Source organism: Pseudopodoces humilis, chromosome 7 (assembly GCF_049639895.1).
Source record: "Pseudopodoces humilis isolate 2021_Gansu_Grassland_sample_001 chromosome 7, ASM4963989v1, whole genome shotgun sequence".
NCBI classification, from domain to species: domain Eukaryota; kingdom Metazoa; phylum Chordata; class Aves; order Passeriformes; family Paridae; genus Pseudopodoces; species Pseudopodoces humilis.
In genome coordinates, this window is record NC_142206.1 from 16,305,910 (window position 1) to 16,325,880 (window position 19,971).

Genomic DNA, 19,971 nt, shown 5'->3' on the forward strand with positions numbered 1-19,971 from the left:
GAAAGGCTCTTAACCCCCTCTTGTCCATATTGCCCCAGTTACGAGAAGAAAAGTCCATGTTTATGCCAGAGCAAGTTGGATTTTGATTAAAACCTTTCACTCCCTCCTCCAGTTCCTTGGGAAGTTGCTGCAGAGGTGGTGCTCCACCAACACCCCCAGCTTGGCCAGGGTGCTCTAGGGAGCCTGGAGGAGGGGGGTACCTTCTGAACCACATGAGCTTTCCACACTGTGAGAGCAACACTGGTTGGCAGCCCTCTCCCTTTCCCATTTGGATGTGACTAACTCTCTCCCCATGACCTCACCGGCTCGCTATTCTGTCCCTGCATCCTTCGAACAGGCTGAGGACAGAGCCGGGGGCGACTGTTCTGGGGAGAAGGATTTTTCTGCAAAAGCACAGAAATAACTTTCCCAGCTCCCTTTACCATAGAGCAATCCAGCTTTGTCACAGAGCAATTCCACCTTCCAGGTTGCCCACTGCTGTGCTGGGATGTGTCTCAGACACTCTGAGCATCCTGGGGGGGCTGCAGTGCTGGGAACAGTATGCCTCTGCTCAGCAATAAGGGCTGCAGATAAAGCCCCCACAGATTCAAAAATACCAGCACCCTCCAGAAAACACCTAAACCGGGTTTATTTTCAGATTCTGAGCTCTCTGTCATGCTCAAACAGGCTGGTAGGGGAGTGAGGTTTAATAAGGGATGCGTTGGGGTTCAGTAATCACACTGACAAGCAGAGAAAAAAGGACGATTACTTTTGGACTGACCTAGCAGCACAAATATTTGTCTTTAGTGAAAAACAAACAAAACAAAATGAAGCAAAAAACACATGCAAATGAGAAACTAAGCCTTGCCAAAGTCCTTGTGTTTGGGTCAGCTACAGGGGTTTTGTTGGACCCCAGACAAAATGTGCTATTTCAATTTGGACAAGCACAAGTGTGAGCAGGGGGTCAGCTGTTAAATTGCCTTTCGAAGCAAAAAGGTGGAAAGATTTAATTTCCAAATGGTTCCATTTACTAAAACAGGGCCACGGTCTCCCGTTTGCTCTAATTGTTCACAACCACATTCAGGAACTCAACATGCTCAGCCCACTGTGGCATTTCACAACCATCTTTCCCAATTCTAGAAATAATTACCCAGTGCTTCAGGTTCAGGCTGATCCCACGCATCTTCACCTCCAGCCAGCACTGTCCCTCGTTGGTCCCAAGCTGGGGAGGTTTGGGGAAGAAGTAGACTCACAGCTGCCAGTGGGATCAAGAGCTCTCAACTTCAATTCACCCATCACAGGATGGGGAAATGGAATGGAATGGAGTAGGAATGCAATCTTGAGGAGTTGCAAGATGAGCTACAGCATGCTGAACTCCTCCATCCAGCCACCTGCCTTAATAAAATCCCTCTATTGAGGGACTTTCATGCAATGTGAAAGGAAATTCACCCCCTTAAACAACCTTTAGTGTGACTGGAGAAGGGAGGAGAAAAAGTAGAGAGACCTCAGTGGCCCCAGCAGCCCAGAGCCGTGGCAAGATTTGCTCCAGCAAGAGCTGGTCACAGGGCTGCGTCATTTCTCTTACACGGTCACTACATCTCTGCCAACAGCTTTTGGAGGCCTTAGTTGAGGCAAACACTTTGTGGAACGGGTTTCTCTCTTCCTGAGGCCATCCTGCCGATGTAAGGATGAGCTGAAAACACCCTGGATCAGCTATGCCCACACAGACACTGCCTGCCAAGCATTGGGGATGCTGAGATTTCTGCTCTGACCAGGGCCAGCTGCCTGCTTCACATCCAGCTCTTGACCTCACCTCCCTCTGGACCCCCAGCCAAGGGAGGGGCTTTATTTCTGTTTGCACTACAGAACACCTCTTCCTGCAGCACAGCAATACAGGCACCCGTACTCAGGCTGCCCTGTTCCACATGGCCACAAGCACCTGCTCCAGACAAGCCAGCATGGCTGGCAAGGTCACGTTTCCTTCGGGCACTTCCTCACCGGCACTTGAGGAGATTTTAATATTCAGGCAAGGGAAATTTCTGGCATCAGATGAGCTGTGTTTAAGGGAAACTGCAGACTCGAGGAGTCTTTTGCATGGTTGACAGCTCAAAGGAAGCTTTGCTGGCCCAAACCCAACCTTCAGCACTAAAGCTAATTCCAGAAAGGAAAATCAAATGCCTCCCAGAGGCTTTGGGCTTTGCAGACCTGCGCCAGAAAAACTCAGGAACCCTCTACCAGCTCACTGGACATTCCTGTCTCCTCAGCTCACCCAGATATCAGGCCAGGAGTGTGTTGGCTCTGGTTGCTGCCGCTATTGAGTAGGTCGCCCCCACAAAGCCAGGGTATAAGAGGGAAGAGGTTTTGGGAACAGGATTTGGGAGGAGCCAAATGCAATCCCAGAAGATACATTGCCCCATCACCTGTGAAAAACCCAGTGTCCACCACAGCTGGAAAGACACCCTGGAAGCTGTGTGAATTAGAGAAGAACTGGGAAGGGCAGTCCGGCCTCCCCCAGCAGCCATCCCATCTCCGCTCTGTTGAGGTTCGGGGACAGGGAGATGCCAGAAACCAGCGCAAGGCACTTCCCCTTCCATGCAATCCACAGCAGCCTGCATTGCCCTCTTGCAGTGCCAGACACAACATCAGTGCAGAACATGGCCTAGGACCATCAACAAGTTCATCTGCTGCCAAGCAGAGCTGCCAGGCTTTATTTCATATTGCATTTATCACACACTTATAAAGGGCCCTGACTGCTGGCAGGAGATGTGCAGCTCACCCTGTCACACCACAGGGAAGAGGACACCCTCCAAAGGCTACAACTCCCTCACCCACTTGACCTTCTGCCAAGAAATTAATCACTTATTAGTGGCATATAATGGCTCTGTGTGACTGAGTCAAGCATGCTGAAATACACAGATAATGCCTCCACTCATGTCATTCAGGACCACTGGTGTCAGGCCACCACAGAAGTCATGGGTTTCCATGCCTTAGGAATAACGTGGCTGGATAGCAAAGATTACAGCGGGGTCATCATCCCACTGAATAAGGAAGGGGGTGTGGATAGCAGTACAATACAGGGAGACTGAGAAAAGAAATAGAATCAAGAATTATTATGTCACAGCCTGAAGTTTATTTCAGCCTTGCCTCGGGAGAATTGTCCTAGCTCTGAAACAGCAATGTGTCGGTCGAAGGCAGCCAGAGATACTCCACAAGCCTCTCCCTCCCATACATTCATGTAATTCCTCAGCTGCATTGCTCCGTTCAGAGTCCAGGCTACAGAGTTTTGAACAAGAAGGGGGGCAGGGGAAAGGGAAAAAATGCATCTATGTGCTTCACCCTCAGCCTTTTTCTCATACCAAGCTTCCCCACCCCACGCGTATCTGTGCAGTCTCCCCATTTCTCCTATAAATCACAGGTCACCTTCAGGATGTGAACAGCAGGACAGAGCTGCTTCACACCCAGGAGTGGCCACAGAGCCCATCTCCACCTCCTGCTAGAACTAGGGGTGAGGAAAGGCAGCACGTATGGGGTGATAAGGACACACCAAGGCATCTGAGCAGAACGTGATACATCCCAAACTTTCATCAAGCAGAAATAGAAGGAAAACCACACTCAGCATCGCAGAGACCTATCTCCCTTTTACAAATAGAAGCAACTCTTCTTTTTTTAAACAAATCTTGGATTTCCTCCACATGAGCACGTCCCGTTTCTGCCCTGAGAAGGATGTGCAGATGTGCAGCCATGCATCACATGTGCCACATAAAAAACTCTGCCTAGTTTAGCCTTCATTAAATCCTCTGCAAAGATTGACCTGTCACTGTGGCATGGCAGGCAGGGAAAGCCCCGAGATGGTAATTTACTGCTTCCACAAGGAAAACAAGACAGATTTGAGAAAGCTAGTGGCAAATGGCAGGAGCAGACTCTGGAGGAGGGATGAAAACAGGGCTGGTCCATCACGAGCTTCATGTGCCCCCTCCTGCCACTCCCAGGACTGTGGCTCCAATAAGGTACGTGGAATGCTCCATGCTTCCAGACACCATAGGTGATGCACAACCACTCAGAGGCATGAGGCAACCAGTGGGAACAACTGTTCCTTTTTATTATTATTGATTTTAATCATGGCAGACAGAATCCAAACGAATCGCTTCCAAGATGATGGATTGCACCCTCAGGACCATGGGTCCTTAGCACACAGATAGGCTGGTGCAATAATGTATCAGCATCACCGGTCAGGAATTTGGCAGGGGGGAGGAAAGGGCTGGAGCCCGAGCCCTCCCAGCACTCCACTGCCTTCAGTAGGTGTGAGAAATCAGTGCTGTGTACGACCTCGAACCATGGCTCTTTCTCACGGTCTCTCCACCTCAGCCCTAAGGTTCAAGGAATTGCCGGGTTTTTTCTACAGGGCAGGAAGTCTGGGCTCTGTTTTTGCAAGAGAGAAGCATGTCAGAGGAGAAAATAGACTTGTCAAAGAGATGCAGACTGCCTTCCCAGCTTTTGTATTTTATTTTTCTCCTCCTTAAGAGGGAAGCAAGACTCCACAGCCTCCCAGCCTTGGCTACAGTCAGCTTGGTACACTCCTTCTGGAAAACAAGTCTGAGCCTAGAAAGGTGAGCGAATTGCCTTATCCCTGCTTCAAGCCGGGATTAAGAGCAAGATGTGTATCAGCGTGCTGGTTTTTACAGCACAGCTGGCTTGGCCCTCACTTTGCAGCCCCGGGGGCGAGGCGGTCCCCCCAGCAGCAGGAGGGAGTTTGCTGTCTGAGCAGTGGCAGAAGGCAGCAGGAGGCCGTGAGAACGCACTGCTCCACTCCCTGGGAGAGTTGCTGAGGCTCTCTTCCTTTGTGGCCGTCGCTGACGAGCGGTGCTGCTGCGGGAACCGGAGTCAGCAGCAAGCCCCCGGTCCCTGCTGCGCTAGGGCAGAGCATCTTCGTGAGGAAAAAGTCTTTGCCCCAAAATACTGATCTCAAAATTCCGTGTTTGAGGGCATGGCACCCCGGATTCTTGCTGTGGGGCAGAGGCACTTGGCAGCCCCGGTTGCCCTTTGCCCACCCTAGATCCGAGGGATGGTGCTGATGCTATTTGATGCTCCATCAAAAGAGCTCGAAATGGAGGGAGAAGGAGAAATTAAAAAAATCTGGAAGCTGAAAATTAGTTTTTAGACACCGTCCCAGCTGCAAAGTCTCAGGCCTGAGCTTCTCCATCCAGTGCTCTTTCTAGCTGAACCACACTCAGATACACATGGTGGTTCTTCTCCATCATCAGAGGATGCCAGTGACCTGTGGCTGCAGCCCTGATGGACTCAAAGGCTCACTACAGCTTCCCAAAATTTCCATGGGCTCAAAGTTCAGGCCCTGAACATCCAATTGCTTGAGAGCAGGTAAAAATCTGAATCCGGCCAGGCTAAAGGCAAACAAAACCCATGAGCTGGTTTCTGGGAAAGGTCAATGGTAGGTGGAGTTCTGACAAAACAAACCCCAGGGCTGGAAAAAGTCTGGGAATGGATCCACAGGGTACTCAGAGGAGACAGATGACCTGCTTCAACTGGAGAGAAAGCGATCAGCAGTTATCCTTGGGGTGAAAGCTGAGGGTGGGCACCCCACAAAGCACCCAGGGAGGCACTCAGCCACCACACACTGGCTCAGCCCTTACCCTCACCCTGCCCCACAGCTCAGCTGGGCTGCAAATCCCCGGGTTCCTCCTGGCTTGCAAAATATGGTGGCATCACTCTGCAAGCAGGTGGCACCACAGAAGCCACCCTGTATGTGGAAATCCCCCAGGGCATGCCATCAGTCTGGTCCAAAGAGCTCCCCTGGATGCTCCTCCCTGCCAGCAGCCTCTGCTCTTGTCTCCCTTCCCATCTCCCTCCGTTTGTGGGGTCCACAAAGATGTGGGGTCCATCTGCTCTGCCCTGGCCATGGCAATGGGGCACAGAGGGATAAAAAAGATGAATGCCACTAATAAAAACATCAAAATAGGGAAGATTCAAGAAGAGGAGCATAACAGGCTCCTCATGATGCATTGAGGAAGCACTACAAAGCATGAAGCACACTGATGTAGGCCCTGTGTCTCCTGCTGTCCCTGTGCAGGAATCCCTCCCTCCTCTTCCCACACAACAGCTCTGCTACTGGCTCGTTCCTATACACTGCAGTTTTTCCGTCTTCCCCTAAAGAGCTGCCCCACTTCTTCACAGCAAGAATTCCTTGCTCCCTACACCTATCTATGAGCCAGGGAGTTGAAGCAAAATGGTGCTGCAATAGCCCCTGGAGGCAGTAGCTATCTCCCAAGGCAACAAACTGTGCCCAGACCACGTCCTGGCACCAACCACACACTCCCCCACCCCACAAAAAATGTTCTTCCCCTTCAAAGCGCCATCCAGCCCTCCCAAGTGCTTCAAGCTTCTTGTTCCCAGCTCAGCACTCAGAAGGTCAAGACAGAAATGTTGGAGTAGCATCTTCCCTGCTGAGACACATCCTGGCAAGCTTTGGGAAACATCGAATGCAGGCAGAAAGGAAGGCATCCTGCAGAGCTGGGCAGAGCCCCCACATCCTGATCAAACTAAATATTACACTCAAAACACACACCAAAATTCAAGGAGTTCATGAAATTTTAAAGCTACTCCTAGTGCTGAAGAACTCTAAGCATCACCAAGAACATTGCTTGAAAATGCAGTAACCTGTTGTAGGGAGAAAGAAGGGACCCTGCAGCCACCTCACAGGTGCCAGGATATGAGTACTGGAGGTGGCAAGCACCTCAGCATGTATAGCAGGCCAAGACAAGATTCATTTCAGACCTCACAATCTGGCTTCCCATGTTAATGACTCCACAGAAGATAACAAAGCAAAAATCCCATCCTACAGAGTAAATTATTAGCTCTAACCCATGATCAAATTTTCTGACTTGTTTTCTTCCCCTGAGCTTTTTCATCCTCAAGATTCAGCCCCCTTTTCCCACAGCATTATTTGCACTTCAGACTCCATGGCATTGCAAGGACATATAACTAGAGGTACTGGTTTATTTGTTGCTCATGCAGCAGCCATGCTCTGGAGCCCCTGTTCTGGACCAGGTCCCCGTTGTGCTGGGAAGCAAAGGGGTGTTGCATCATATAAGAACACTGTCCTTTTTCCCCAAGAACAAATCACAGCTCACTTCCTGATGGCACCCCAGATTCACCCACATGCTGGATAAAAGACAAGAGCAGCAGTGCTTCCAGCTCCCATCCACATGCCCACACACTTGACCCTGTGGCCACACGTGCCAGCCAGGCACCCACAGCCCAGCGGTGGGGACACACCTGCAGCAAGCCACCACAGCGCTCAGTGGGAGCAGTGTCGACCATGAGGCCCAATAATCCAGTTCCAAGGAGAAGCACAGCTGCTTTACAGAGAGGCTGATCTGTAGGTTAATTAAACAGCCATATTCTTTTGTGAAACACTTCAGGCTCGATAAACAGAAGGAGAGTAAAATTCCAGCAGGAGCAGATAATGAACTGAATGAATCGACATGACAGGTGCTGGATCCCTATCTTATTTATAGGAATTCATTAGAAGGATAAGGAGAAAGAGATCGTGATAACAAGATAAAGTGCCTTACGTTTGGAGAGGACTTTAAAAAAATACAAAGCCTTGTGGGCGTGTGAGGGATCATCGCTGCAAGCGTGCTACAAAGGGAGAAATATTTCCCCAGTGATATTCTGATAGAGAAACTATGCTGGACAAGGGGAGTGCCTGGGCACACGGGCCAAAGCAGGGAAGGTAGATAGCCCTGCAATTGACCATTCTTGTCATACCTTTCCCAGGTAATTACTCAGCCACTCATGCTCTGCAGTTGCAAGGCCTAACCCTGGGATATTTTCAGCCTCCAACTTTTCTGATGTCAATGGAATGTCCCTGCACCTTCTGCAAAGCCAGTGACGAAGAAGGAGGGCTAATTTTTCCAGTCCACCTCCTGGCTGGGCAGAGGTGAAAGATGTTTCCTAGAGTACTGGCTCAGTGCTTCAGCCTCCAGGTGTCCCCAACATGTCTTAGTGATCCCAAGCACACCAAACCGCTCTGGAGCACCGCGTGCACCAAGCCTGTCAGCAGTCAGTGTGGAAAAGCCACTTCACACAAATCTGACTCCTGGACTGATGTTCAGGTGATGCTTCACCCATGGGCCCCTTTGTCTGAAATGCTGGGGTTTTGTAACAAGCACAAGACAGGATGCCTAAAGCATTAGGACTCAGCTCTTCAACCCAAAATCCACAAGACTTACGCTGGTTTCAGCTCAGGAACCCTTAACCTTGTTGGACAGCTGGCAAGCAGGTCCTGTAGCTGAGCAGTGCTCAGAGAAGGTAATTCCCTGGTTATCCCCCCTGCTGCCCTGCAGCAGGAGCAGCCAGGTAAATCCTGACACCACACTGATATCCCCACTGCTCAAGAATATGGCTTGAGCAGCTGTCTCCACTCCTGTGCTCCAGCTCTCCAAAGCAATTGGACACACCAGAAGAGCCCAGGACCTACACAGCATAACCACTCTGTTGCAGTCACCTGGGGACAGAGAAAAGCAGAGCACAGCAATCTTGACAGCAACATATCTTCAAGCTAGGAGCCTCAAGTTATTCACTAAAGAAGCTCCTTCCTGCAGCCAAGGTGGCAAAGCTTGCAGAGCCAGCCCCACAGCCAACCTCAGGAACTCCAGGAGAAACTGTTCCAGGAGAAAAATACCATTGCAAAATAGGCTATGGAGTGTGTAGAGCAGACCCTGCCTGCTCCACTGGTGAATCCTGTGAGCATGAGTGAGGCTTTTTGTGTGAAAACCATAGAAATCCCTCACATCCCACTCCACTCCTCATCTGTAAGCAGGACTGGAAAACACAGCCACAAAGCTAAACCTCAATCAGGTTAAGTGCAATAACCCTTCTCAGGAAATGTGTCACCTTGTAAAAAAGTCCCTGTTAGTCTCTGGGACACCAGAACCCCCTTATCCACAGCAAGAGGAACATGGAGATGTCACTCAGGACAGGAAAACACCCCTAATTTAGGCTGTGCTGAAGACAGTTCTTTGGACAACCCTTTTCTCTGCATGAAGCACATGTGTTTCCCCTTGCTCCCCCTCATCTGTCACCCTGCAAAATAAATTGTCACCCAGCTGTAAGCAGGTGATTCCCACCCCACTTCATTTGCCTGGCCCTCCTCAGTACCAGCTGACCCCAAATCCAAGCTCGTCCCTGCCTTCTGCACACCCACAGAGGTTTCCCTACCACTCACGAGCCTCTGACAAAGCTCTGCTGTGAAACAGGGATGTGTAACTCAGATCCCGATCCCCCTGGGCTGAGACCAGGGAATGGGTCCAACAGGCCAAACAAAAGATGAACCGAGAGAAGTCAGCTTCTCCTGCCCACTTGCCACCCCAGGGTCCTGTGCAAAAAGTGGCAGCTTTTCTGCCAGCTTCCCTGGGTCCAGAAGGGCAGAAAGTGGCAAGGACTGGATGGGCTGTAGGCACCCATTTACCTTCCAAGGCAAGAAACTTATTTGAGAGATGAGTTTTAGAGGCTGTATTACCAATCAAGGAGATCCCAAATTGACTGGAAAATGCCTGGTGAAATCAACCCCACCGTGTCATCCTCCACCCCTCAGCTGGAGACCAGCGGTCACAGTGGGCACAAGGGACCCAAGAGGCACCCAAGATGCAGAATGTGAGTCCAGCACTCCCTAAATTCCACCTCTCACCCATCCAGCTGCTAAGTTAAATGTGTAGAGGTGAGAAGTGCCTCTCTTCAGCCCAGTCAGAGCCATCAGCATGGCACACCCTCATCATCCAGAGAGGGATCCCACAGACCCAGGGAGGGAAGCAGCAATTCCAGCCCCCAGGGAAGAGCACAGTGACCGCATGGCAGGGAATCCCAAAGCCAGCAGACAATGTAGCCGTCCTCCCCGGCTCAGCGCCGGCTGACAAACGGGAATAAGCCATCCATGTTCCTGCCCTGGCAATTATACTCGGAGAGAAAGGTTTCAAGCACTATTGTGATCAATTAAATCGAAAAAGAGCGATGTCAGCTTGCAGCCCTGGGAGGATCCGACCCTTTACTGATCTTTGAATTAAAAACGCGCATCACAGCGTGCACAACGCACAGTTCCTGCAGGGAAAAAAAGAAAAATCCTTTTTCTAGGCAGAAGCCTTCAGCACTCAGGAGACACAAAAAGCCACGTATTGAGAGATCCCTTGCAGGGAGAGGGGGAACCAGCGGCTCAGGTGAGTGTCACAGTACAGTTGCGCTCAGTTATTTCAGTTGGGAGCTCCTGGAAAAGCCATCAGTAAGTTCAAATCTGCTTTTCTCATACAGCTTTTGGGGAGGAGAGGGAGGTTCATCTATTATCCTTCCTCCCTATGCATGGGCTCTGCTGGAAAACCAGGGTAAGGACGAGATTCAGCCGATCTAAAGGGACACGAAGATGGTCGGTCCGAACCGCACGCTCCCTTTCCCCCGCGGCGTCCCCCACCGCGCCCCCGGGCTCGGGCACATCCAGCCGGAGCCGGGAGCGGACCCCTGCGGGCAGGTGGGCGCTCACCTGATGAGGTTCTGCAGGCCCTGCTTGCTGGAGTTCCTCCTCAGGATCGCGCTGGTCATGGTGGCCAAGCTGCGGCGGGCAGGGTCCCGCTGCCGCCCCCTCCCCAGCGCCGCAGGCAGCCGCCCGGCACTGCGCGCTCCCGCGGCCCCCTCTCCGCCTTCAGGAAGTTCTGCAGCTGGTTTCCTTTTGTTTCTGCTAGCCCCCCCTGCTCCACACCCCCGGCTTGTCTCCTCCACCTCCACCTCCTCCTCCTCCTCCCCTTCTGCCTCGTGGAAGTGTCACGGGAGAATCTCTGGGGGCGCAGCCACCAGCGGGCCCCGCAGCACAAAGCCCGGCGCTCCCCACTGCCCTGCGAGGGGGATTCTCTCCTGGCTTTAACTCTCCTCTCCCTCCTTCATCTTCTCCAGCCCACTCCTCTCTCTTCCCCACTCTCCCTTTCTTTTTCCCCCCCTTCTGTTTTTTTCCCACCTTTACCACTGTTTTTCTGGTTACACAAAGCAACTAGGGAGCAGAAATCCAGGTTGGCAGCTTGCACTCGACGGGCTGTAAATCACTGCCGCTCCATTCACAGCAGAAGTCTTGCATGAGGGTCTCACCTCCAAACAGTCCCCGCACGTCCGAAGGTGAGCCAGGAATCAGAGGAATACAAAAAGGGCTTTGCACTGGGAAATGCCACACCAGAGGAAAATGTTCTCCTGCGATAGCAGCTGGATTTTGGGGGAAGCCACAGAGCTGCAGCCTCAGGCAGGCAAGCAGCCTACACTCTGCTTCTGCTCTCAAACATTGCCCCTCACCTGCCTGAGTCACCAAGTCGCACGTGCCTCAGTTTCCTCAGCCATCAAATTGGGAAAGAGGCAAAAAATCTGACTAAATCTGGCTTGCCTCCATGAAACACTGATATTTCAGGGGATAAAAGAAATGCATCAGTGTTTGATGAAGGACTAAGATTGCCACCTGCTAAAACAAAATGCCCATCTGCCATGCATTCAGATGGTTGTTCTTCACGCTATCTCCTCATGGGATTAGTTCTGGGAGGAAAAAACAAAAGAGCCTTTTTTCCTAAACTGCATCTCCTGGTCCATGTGTGCTTTTTGGGTGAAAAGATATTCTCTACTATGCCAAACCAACTGGTGCCTGGACTTGTACCTAGCAAGTTCCAGCCCTGCCTTATACTTGCACGTTATGGTGCTCATGGCATGGCCTGCCCATGTTCCCCAGGGTTAGTGGGAATATTTCTCTTGTCCGCAAAATGGGAGCAGTTACGATGGAAGCTCTCTGCTGAGACCCTCACCTTCCTTCTGCTTTCAGTCCCTCTCATCTCATTTACAAGTTTCCTTTCAATCACTTCTGCAGAAATGTTTCTTGATGCCTGGTAAACTGAAAAGGGGAAGTTGCCCATGAAATACACCAAGAAATCTCAATTTAAAAAAGGAAGTACCTGCCTTCCTCTCCACTGTCTCTTCATTTCAAAACAGCTTGATTATTTTCCCCTGCAGGTATTTACTAAACATTGCCTAAGTGACTACGAACAACAAAATCCACAAAGCGCAGACGTTGATGCTGGCCTCACTCTGTGGGCTGCTCAGATGATATCACACTGCATATTTTCCTTTCAAAATTCAGTGAGAAGATGCAAAAGATCCACCACAAAAGATCTCTGTTGCTAAAAAAGAGCTTGTCCCAGCCTTGCAAGTGCTTGCAGGAGTAATTAGGTTTAAGCATATGAACATTCCTATTGACTTCACCACAACTGGCCAGAGTTGAAATGAAGTGTGCACCTACAGGGTTTTCTTTTTGGAGAGAATCGGCCCAAACCTGCCCCTGACTCCCATGGTCCGAGCCAGGCAAGAATGCAACTTGAAGGAGCCCGGGCAGGCAGAGATGTAGCTCGCAGCCATGGGCCAGCAGCAACTGGGGCTGAATGAAATCACTGCAAGCATTCTTCATTCAGGCAGAGATGCCAGATGATCCTCAGGGAGCTGAGGAGGGACAGGGAGGAACGCAGTGGAGGTTAACAGGATGCTGCTACCTATGGCAGGAGAGTCTCTGTGTAAATGGGCAGAGGAAAAGCTGTTAATTCCCCCAGCAAGAGAGCCTTGGCTCCAGACCGGGTTTGACTACTGGAGGATGCCAGCGTGAGCTCCTTGTCTTGAAAGCACTTGGCTGACTTCCACCCCAGTTCCAGGACTGCCTTCCTCTCGGAGATGGAGCTTTCAGTGAACAGGGCTGACAGAGACCATGCTTGGATGATGAAATGCAGGACTGGAGAGAGGTCATGACATTAGCTCTTACTGGTCTAAGCTGCCAGGATAATTTGGAAACACCAGAAGTGAGGCACTGAGGAAGGGGGTCCCTTAACTGCAACAGGCAGCAGGCTGAGCTCTGAGTTGCTCCCAGGGAGAGAAATTCCTGGTTCTGAACTCTGCCTGGAAAAATCTTTCAAGGTGGCTGGGCCCCTCGACCTCTAGGAAAGGCTCCATGCTCTTCTCCCTGCCTTTCACCTTTGAGAAAGATACTAAATATCACAAGAAAACTCATCCTTCCTCCAGCATCAGCCGGGTCTTGCGGAACCACAGGGAAAGGAGAGCAGGGCAGGACCCACAGCTTGCAAGGGGAATGAATGGACAGAGTCACAATCCCCATCTCTGTGGGGCATTTAAACCCACTATTCAAAGCACAGAGGACATGCCCAGAGAAAGAGCAGTGCAGGAGAAATCCCACACCATTGCCTTAGAGTGCAGAGGCACCTTGGGTCCCCTCTCCCCTCCTGCTCCTCACTCCACGTGCATCAGTGTGAGTCATGCCACGTATCCAGGAACAGTAAGGTCAGCATCAGTCCCACAGCTGCTCAGATCCTTTCACAGAAACAAACCCCCTGGTCCCACCACGAAGTGGGTAGGAGCACAGTGGACACAGGAAGAAAAACAAAGAATTAATTCATCTGTTATTTTTTGGCACAGTTTAAGCTAGGAGAACCACCATAAATCTCTGCAGCAAAATCCAGCCCACTACAAGAACTGGAGCACTCTGTGTGGCACTGGAGTTTCCCAAAGCTCGTCCCAGCAGCAGGGAAGGCAGAGAAGGTGAGATGCTGTGAGGGAGAGCGTGTCTGCCTCCATCACTGTGGGAAGGAGGGCTGGAGTCCCAGAGAGATAGGGCTGCACCAGTTCCCGTTAATTACACAATCGTTCTGCTATGTAGCACTACTTGCAAAATCAGTTGAAGGCTCACACATGGTCAAGGGAAAAAACAAAAAAGGAAAGAAGCAAAAATACCCTAATCCTGCTAGTGAGGAAATCCAGCTCAAGCATTTCTCTACAATACTGCTGGGATGTCAGCCACTGTCAGGATAAGGCCCAGAGCTTAGTCACTGCAAGGGCCAGTCCTTTCTAAGTGCCACCATCTGCCAGCATGGTTTCCAGAGGTCCATGTCTGCATGTCAGTGGTGAGATCCCACCCCAAGAAGATTTTCTTACAGAGACAGCTTCACATCTTCAGCAGGGACTAAGAGCCCTAGCTCATCTGGAGACCCTGTACCTCCACCAGCAGCCCCTAGGACAATGAAATAGATTGGGGGGGGTATCTCTGGTTTTCCTTTTAAATTATGCATCTTTCCCTCTGCCATCCCAAACCTCTCCCCCTATCCTGATATCCCACCAGCCTCTCCTCACGAGGAACATGCATACACCACTTTGAAACCACCTTGGTAGGCACCAGCACTCACCCAACTCCCCAGTTCAGGGAAAAAGGGCACACCACTGGTACATCAGCTGCATAGATGGTGTGTTTTGCACATTGGCCTGAGTAGGGTTTTCCCAACTCACCTTCACCCTGAATTCCCACTTAACTCAGTCCAGCTCACTCTGCCAGCACTCACTTTTGGGCAGCCAAATACAGAGACCAAGACAGGCAAACAAGAGATAATCCCGAGGAAACAGCAGGACTGGCAGCCAAAAGCAGCACATTGTCTCCTTCCCACCAGAACAGCTCTTTACAAGCACCAGAGTGTGCTGCCAGGAGGGCAGGGAGCCCCACCTCTGCAATTAGCTCAGGGTGCAGGGCAAGGAGTCCAGTCCCCGTGATGCTCCCCAGCAAGCCTTCCTCTGTCCTGGCATGAGTCAGGAGAAGATATTCCCAAGCCAATGCACAACCCCATGGGTGTTCAGGGCGGGGGTGCTGTAGGTGGGAGCTTCTTGGCTCAGAGTTGTTGCCAGGCTGACATGCTCAGAGGAGCACCATGAAAAACATGCATAATTGTGGGTCTAAACAGCCAACAAACACTGTGTCATACTAAGTCTGAAATATCTGGCATGGGATCAGTGATGACTTTCTTCCTCTGATAGCCAAAGAGGCAGAAATGAGAGGGAATCAGAAGCTGGATCTAGAAGGAGCGTCCTTCTTCCTCTACCCCCCTGCCACCTCTCACCCTCACACAGAATGGAAAACAGACAGTCCCTAGGGAACTTAAGGGCTACATCCATAAACCTAAAATCATTAGGTGTCATCATGAAGTTTGCTTCATTTATCAGTGAGAGGGGAAGATGCAAGTTTGCAAGCCTTGCAAGAGAAGATGCATTTGCTCTAGGGTGATACACACAAGGACAAAGGATGGATTTAACAAACAGGGGAAGGGGAAAAGCATTAGCAGGGCAGCCCAGCACTGGCCCCTGTTGCACCAAGGTCTGGGCAAACAGCAGGCCACTGCAGTGAGCCACCATCCGGGTTTCCCAGACCAGGGCTAAGGCTGAGTGACTCAGCCAAGCCCTGGAGGAGTGCAGCTGGTCCAGCATGTTGAGCCAGCACCATCACTGATACTGTGCACTGCTATCTATATATTATGTTAAATCAACAAAGCCATTGGGAAGGAGACAGGAAGACAAAACAATGGCTGCAGATAAGACAGTCCCATCCCACACAGGAGGGTCATTACAGGACAAGAGGAGAACTATTGGCCCCAAGGAGGCAGACTCCATTTCTTAGGGATGGTTGTCTACCACAAGGCGAAGAAGCAGGACAAAGGACTCCAGCCAGGATGGATAAGATATAGGCAGCTGCTGCCAAGAGGTTGTCTCCCCACAGCAGACACTGTAGGAAAAATCTGAAAAAGGCCTTTTTATAGCATCATATTGCTTCATCACGAGTCTCTGCTCACCAAGGTTTGGAAAACTGCTGAATTAATTTGAATTTTGAATGTCTATTTAAAATAAATGGAGTGGTCTTTGCTTTGGCTAGGTGGATTAGATAGACACTGGGCAGCTGAAGACGCCTTCAAACATCTCCCATGCTGGCTATCAGAGGTGCACAACCAGAAACAGAGGCACCGCCTTCCTTCACCAGGTGGCATCTGTGTGATGTGTTTAAGCATTGCCCAAAGCCGTGCAGAACGTTTTGTGGACGGGCCTGTGGGTGAGTTCCACTGCATGAGCGCAGCCCTGTGTCGAGCCATGCTGCTCAGATGACCACACAGCTTTCAAGAAATAAAATACAGCTTCTGCCCAATATAAACTTATTAGCTCATCTGCAGCTGGCTCCAGGCTCTGATGCAGCAACCGTGTTGTGCAACACAAGCACTTTTAGCAACCATTAATCTCCGCTTTACGCTGCCGAGCTCTCACTCCAGCCGGGGTCAGGGGAGACTAAATGGATAAGAAGGAACTCCCAAGCACCATCTGACAGTTCCTGCATCCCTCACTCCAAGCTGCTCCTTGTCCCAGGGAAAGGCATCTAATATCAGCTTGCCCATATCCATCCATGCTTTCCTCGCTAATCTGGGCAAAAGACAGGAGCTGTTCTGAAAGTGCTCGCAAAAGCATCATCATGTATTCAAAAACCTTGAAGACACACGGCTCCATCAAGGGGGAAGACAGTCATTAATGCTCCAAAGTGAGGCCCAAAAAAAGGCTAAGAGGGGACTTTCTGCACAAAGGGCAGCTAATGCTGTATGCAGGAAGATGGCAGCTGGAATGGAGAAGCAGCAGAAGAGAGAAATGCCACTCCCAGGAAGAGGTCCCACCAGAGCAGGGGTGCACAGCCTGTGTATCACAGTAGTCTGCCCTTCAAGACAGCTCAGCTTGGGCACAATGCTGTCAGCTCCTGGTATGGGAACCTAACAACTGCAAGGAGGCACTTATTTCAAGAGGAAATTATTATTGTCATCAATTTTATTGGGAGAGAACTCTGCCCCTCCTAAATAGCTGGCAGCTGTGATTTTTTTGGGGTCTGTCAATAGTTCAGAGTTTGTCAATGCTAATGACTCCAAAGCAAGCTTGCACTGGAAAGGAAACTGCTTCTGCAGCAGAAAAGCACAAGCATGCACAAGCACAGAAGAAGAGATCATATTTTCCAAGCTATCTGGCAAGGACTTGATAAAAGGCACTGCACAAACTGTCTAGTCAGCTGCAGCAAGCAACAGCTACCTAGAGCTGGGAGAGAGGCTTCTTTGGTAATGCAGGATGAATCCCTAACAAAAAAAAAAATCTGTTTTCAAAATGAGTGCGTAAGCAAAAGAACCAAAGACCTCCAGCTGATGCAAACTGGCAGAGCTTTCTCTATGGCAGGCAGAGGGATGGTGCTGATATGCACTGGCAAAAGCATTTGGGCTTGCATGTCTGTGCAATAGCAAGAAAATTCCAAATAAACCAAGCTCCAGCTCATCTGAGTCTTGCACTTCTCAGATCAATTGCTTGCAGATTGCCCCACATTTTCAGACCACTGGATGGAAGTCACCAATTAAGCCAATAGAAGCTCACTGACTGCCATTTGCATTCATTAATAAATCCAGCTGGGTTTGTTCATGTACCTTTCTCTTTATCCATGTATTTCTTGGACAGTTACCAGAGGCACCAGGCTGCTGGGAACCACCACTGCTCGTGTGAGACAGGCTGAACCCAAATAGTTGCTGGGTTTGCCACTCACACGTGTGACTGAAGATGGAGCTCTGCTGCCAGCCCCAGCAGCCCATCCCAGGAGGGACTTGTTTAAAGTAGCAAATAACAAGGTATTTTGTCCTGCCTTACTGCAAGTTCTCCTGCAGGGGATGGGGGCTGCAGGAGTGGAGCCCCCAGAAAGCCACTGGAGACCTGCCTGTGAGAAAGACAACTCTGAGTGCCGAAACCTGGGATTAAGACACTTCAAAGGCTGCCTCACACATCTGGTGTGTGTTAGGACAGATGCACTGGCAAGGAAAACATACACAGGCTCCAAGTGGGGCTGGTTAACCCACTCATGACTGAGCCTCTGTGGAACATGTGGACAGGCTGAGGACCCTGAGACACCTGGCCAAGCTTTGGGAGAGCTGGGCTCAAGCCTCACTAAGTGGCCTGTGCTTCTTAGCTGACACTGGGAAATCAGGGAGTGATTTGGGTGCCTAGTGTGGGATGCCTTGGGCTGCCAAGGCCTGGCAGATGTCACACAGGTCCAATAGGAAACCACTTCTTCTGGGTACCAAACCCACAGTAGCCAAGTTCTACAGTCAGGGCATCCCTTCACCTTCCTAAACCTCTCAACCTCAGCTGTCTGTCCTTGCAGTAGAGATAACCTGTCCTCTATTCCTGAGGCAGTAGCCATAGAACACCCACCATGGTGACACCCTGACCTTGGCTGGGCATCGTGTGTATTCCTCTAGTACCGACCACACCAGCTTCATGTCATGCAGGACAGCTGCTTCCCCAGAATGTGCAGCACCTCCTAGGACACATTTTTTGACCCATACCAGGTGGCCATGATCCAGAACATGACCTGGGTAAAGAGGCCTGACCCCCTATCATAGACCCCTGTGTCTTCCTTTCATTGATGTACATCCCCAAGGCTTCTCCTCATGAAAGGCTTTAGAACAGAACCACACCATGAAGATCCATTCCCCATGCATTTGGCTTCAAAGGATGCCAAAGCACCCCTCAGTAATCTCAAAGACTCAGCCTAATGAGGAGTTTATTGGACTCATTAAGAGAACAGGAACTGCAGCTACAGGAGGTCCAAGCTGCTGTGCAAGCTGGGGGAGCAGCTTGTTCCACCTGTTCCAGGTGAGCAGGCACCATCCCTTCCAGGCAGGTTTGCAAAGCTGGACTGTGGCAGGAGGGCAGCATGGGGAGGATGAAGTGGGACCGTGAAATCCTTGTGATGTTCCCTCTGAGTCCCTGAGCACCACTGCAGGTTTGCAGTCAGCCAGAGCCAGATTACACTCTCAGGAGCCTGGTGGTCATACCAATGCCTCCTGGAGCCTGAGCAGCAACTTTATTTGGGCCAGGATTCCCACCCCCCCCAAAGAAAAAACTGTTCCAAACAAAAACCTGGCACTAACAAGGTCTTGGAGCACCTCCTGGCCAGGTGGTCTGCCCAGATGTGAGTCAGAGTCCTGACAGAGGCAGCAGCCAGGCTGGATGAGTGCCTAGCTGGGAACAAGCCCAGCTCTGAAGAGAGCACCAGGGCAGCAAAGAGTCAGCTCAGCCCTCAGGCAGACCCCACAGTTGGGCTTGTGGGTCACAGGGGTGACAGATGCAAAGGGGGATGCAGGCAGAGCATCAGCCAGGGCTGGATTAGCAAGGTCAGTGAAGGTCAGAGCAGAGAGGCCCAGGATCCCCAGGGCATGCCAAGATTAAGCACTTCCCCACTGCACAGCCAGCCCTTCCAGTTATCACAGGGTTTTCAGATTTGGGGAGAAGCCCTAAACCCTCTGAAGTAAGTTCACCTTACAAAATCCAGGGGCAAGGGATTCCCACAAGCTTCAGAGCCAGACTTCACATCAGGAGTTTTAAAAAAGCCAGCCTTCCAGCCAGCAGAGAGTCTTCTGTGTTTTAAAAAGAAAAGTGCAATTCAAATGAAGGCTGCTGGGCAATCCCCTGCTTTAGCACACACTCCTCCAAACCTGTAGCTTTACATAGCAAAATAAGCTTGGAGGCAAGGCAAGGCTAGCCAGGCTTAATTTATTTTTTTTTCCCCCAAGGAGAAAAGGACAGTGAAGGCACCTGATACCTCCTATAATTAGAGACAGTTCTTTATCCCTAATGCCACTGCCAGAGCACCTATATCCAATTTGGAAACCAGAAGTATAGCCCTGCTTCATTAAATAATCCATCTGGTCCTCCACTGTTAATTTCCCTACTATTTTTCCACTTTAATGAGCCCAGCTGGGTCAAACTGTGACCAGTTACTCCTGAGCAGGGATCAGCTATCCCTCCTTTCTACCCCCAAGGAATCTGGTGTACTGAGGGATCCAAAAACTCTCCAAGTATCAGTTTTCCCAAACAACCTCCTTCCAACCATGGGTATACTTAGCAACAGCAGTCATTTCAGCAAAGACCCTTGAGACTCCTCCAAGGATCTGGAGAATTCAAGACAGCTGGGGATGGATGTGGCAAGGAAAAGCCTGGGGCTTGCTGGCACAGCAGAGCCTCTCCCCAGGCAGTGACCATACATGGGCTGCCTGCCCTGCAGCTCATGGGGAGGGA

At 50.7% G+C, this 19,971-nt stretch overlaps 1 protein-coding gene across 2 annotated transcripts in view; it reads right to left on the reverse strand.

Moving 5' to 3' along the window:
- The window catches only part of LSP1 (lymphocyte specific protein 1), a 47,652-nt gene that overhangs the window by 25,229 nt on the left and 2,452 nt on the right, over positions 1–19,971 (reverse strand). The window contains exon 1 of one of the 2 annotated variants that reach the window (XM_014252074.2): positions 10,526–10,671. The exons of the other annotated variant lie outside the window; for it this stretch is intronic. Within the exon in view, the coding sequence (XP_014107549.1) occupies positions 10,526–10,584 (59 nt within the window). The 5' untranslated portion in view covers positions 10,585–10,671. Of the gene's footprint in view, positions 1–10,525; positions 10,672–19,971 lie in introns of those variants that run through there. 2 annotated transcript variants of the gene reach the window in all.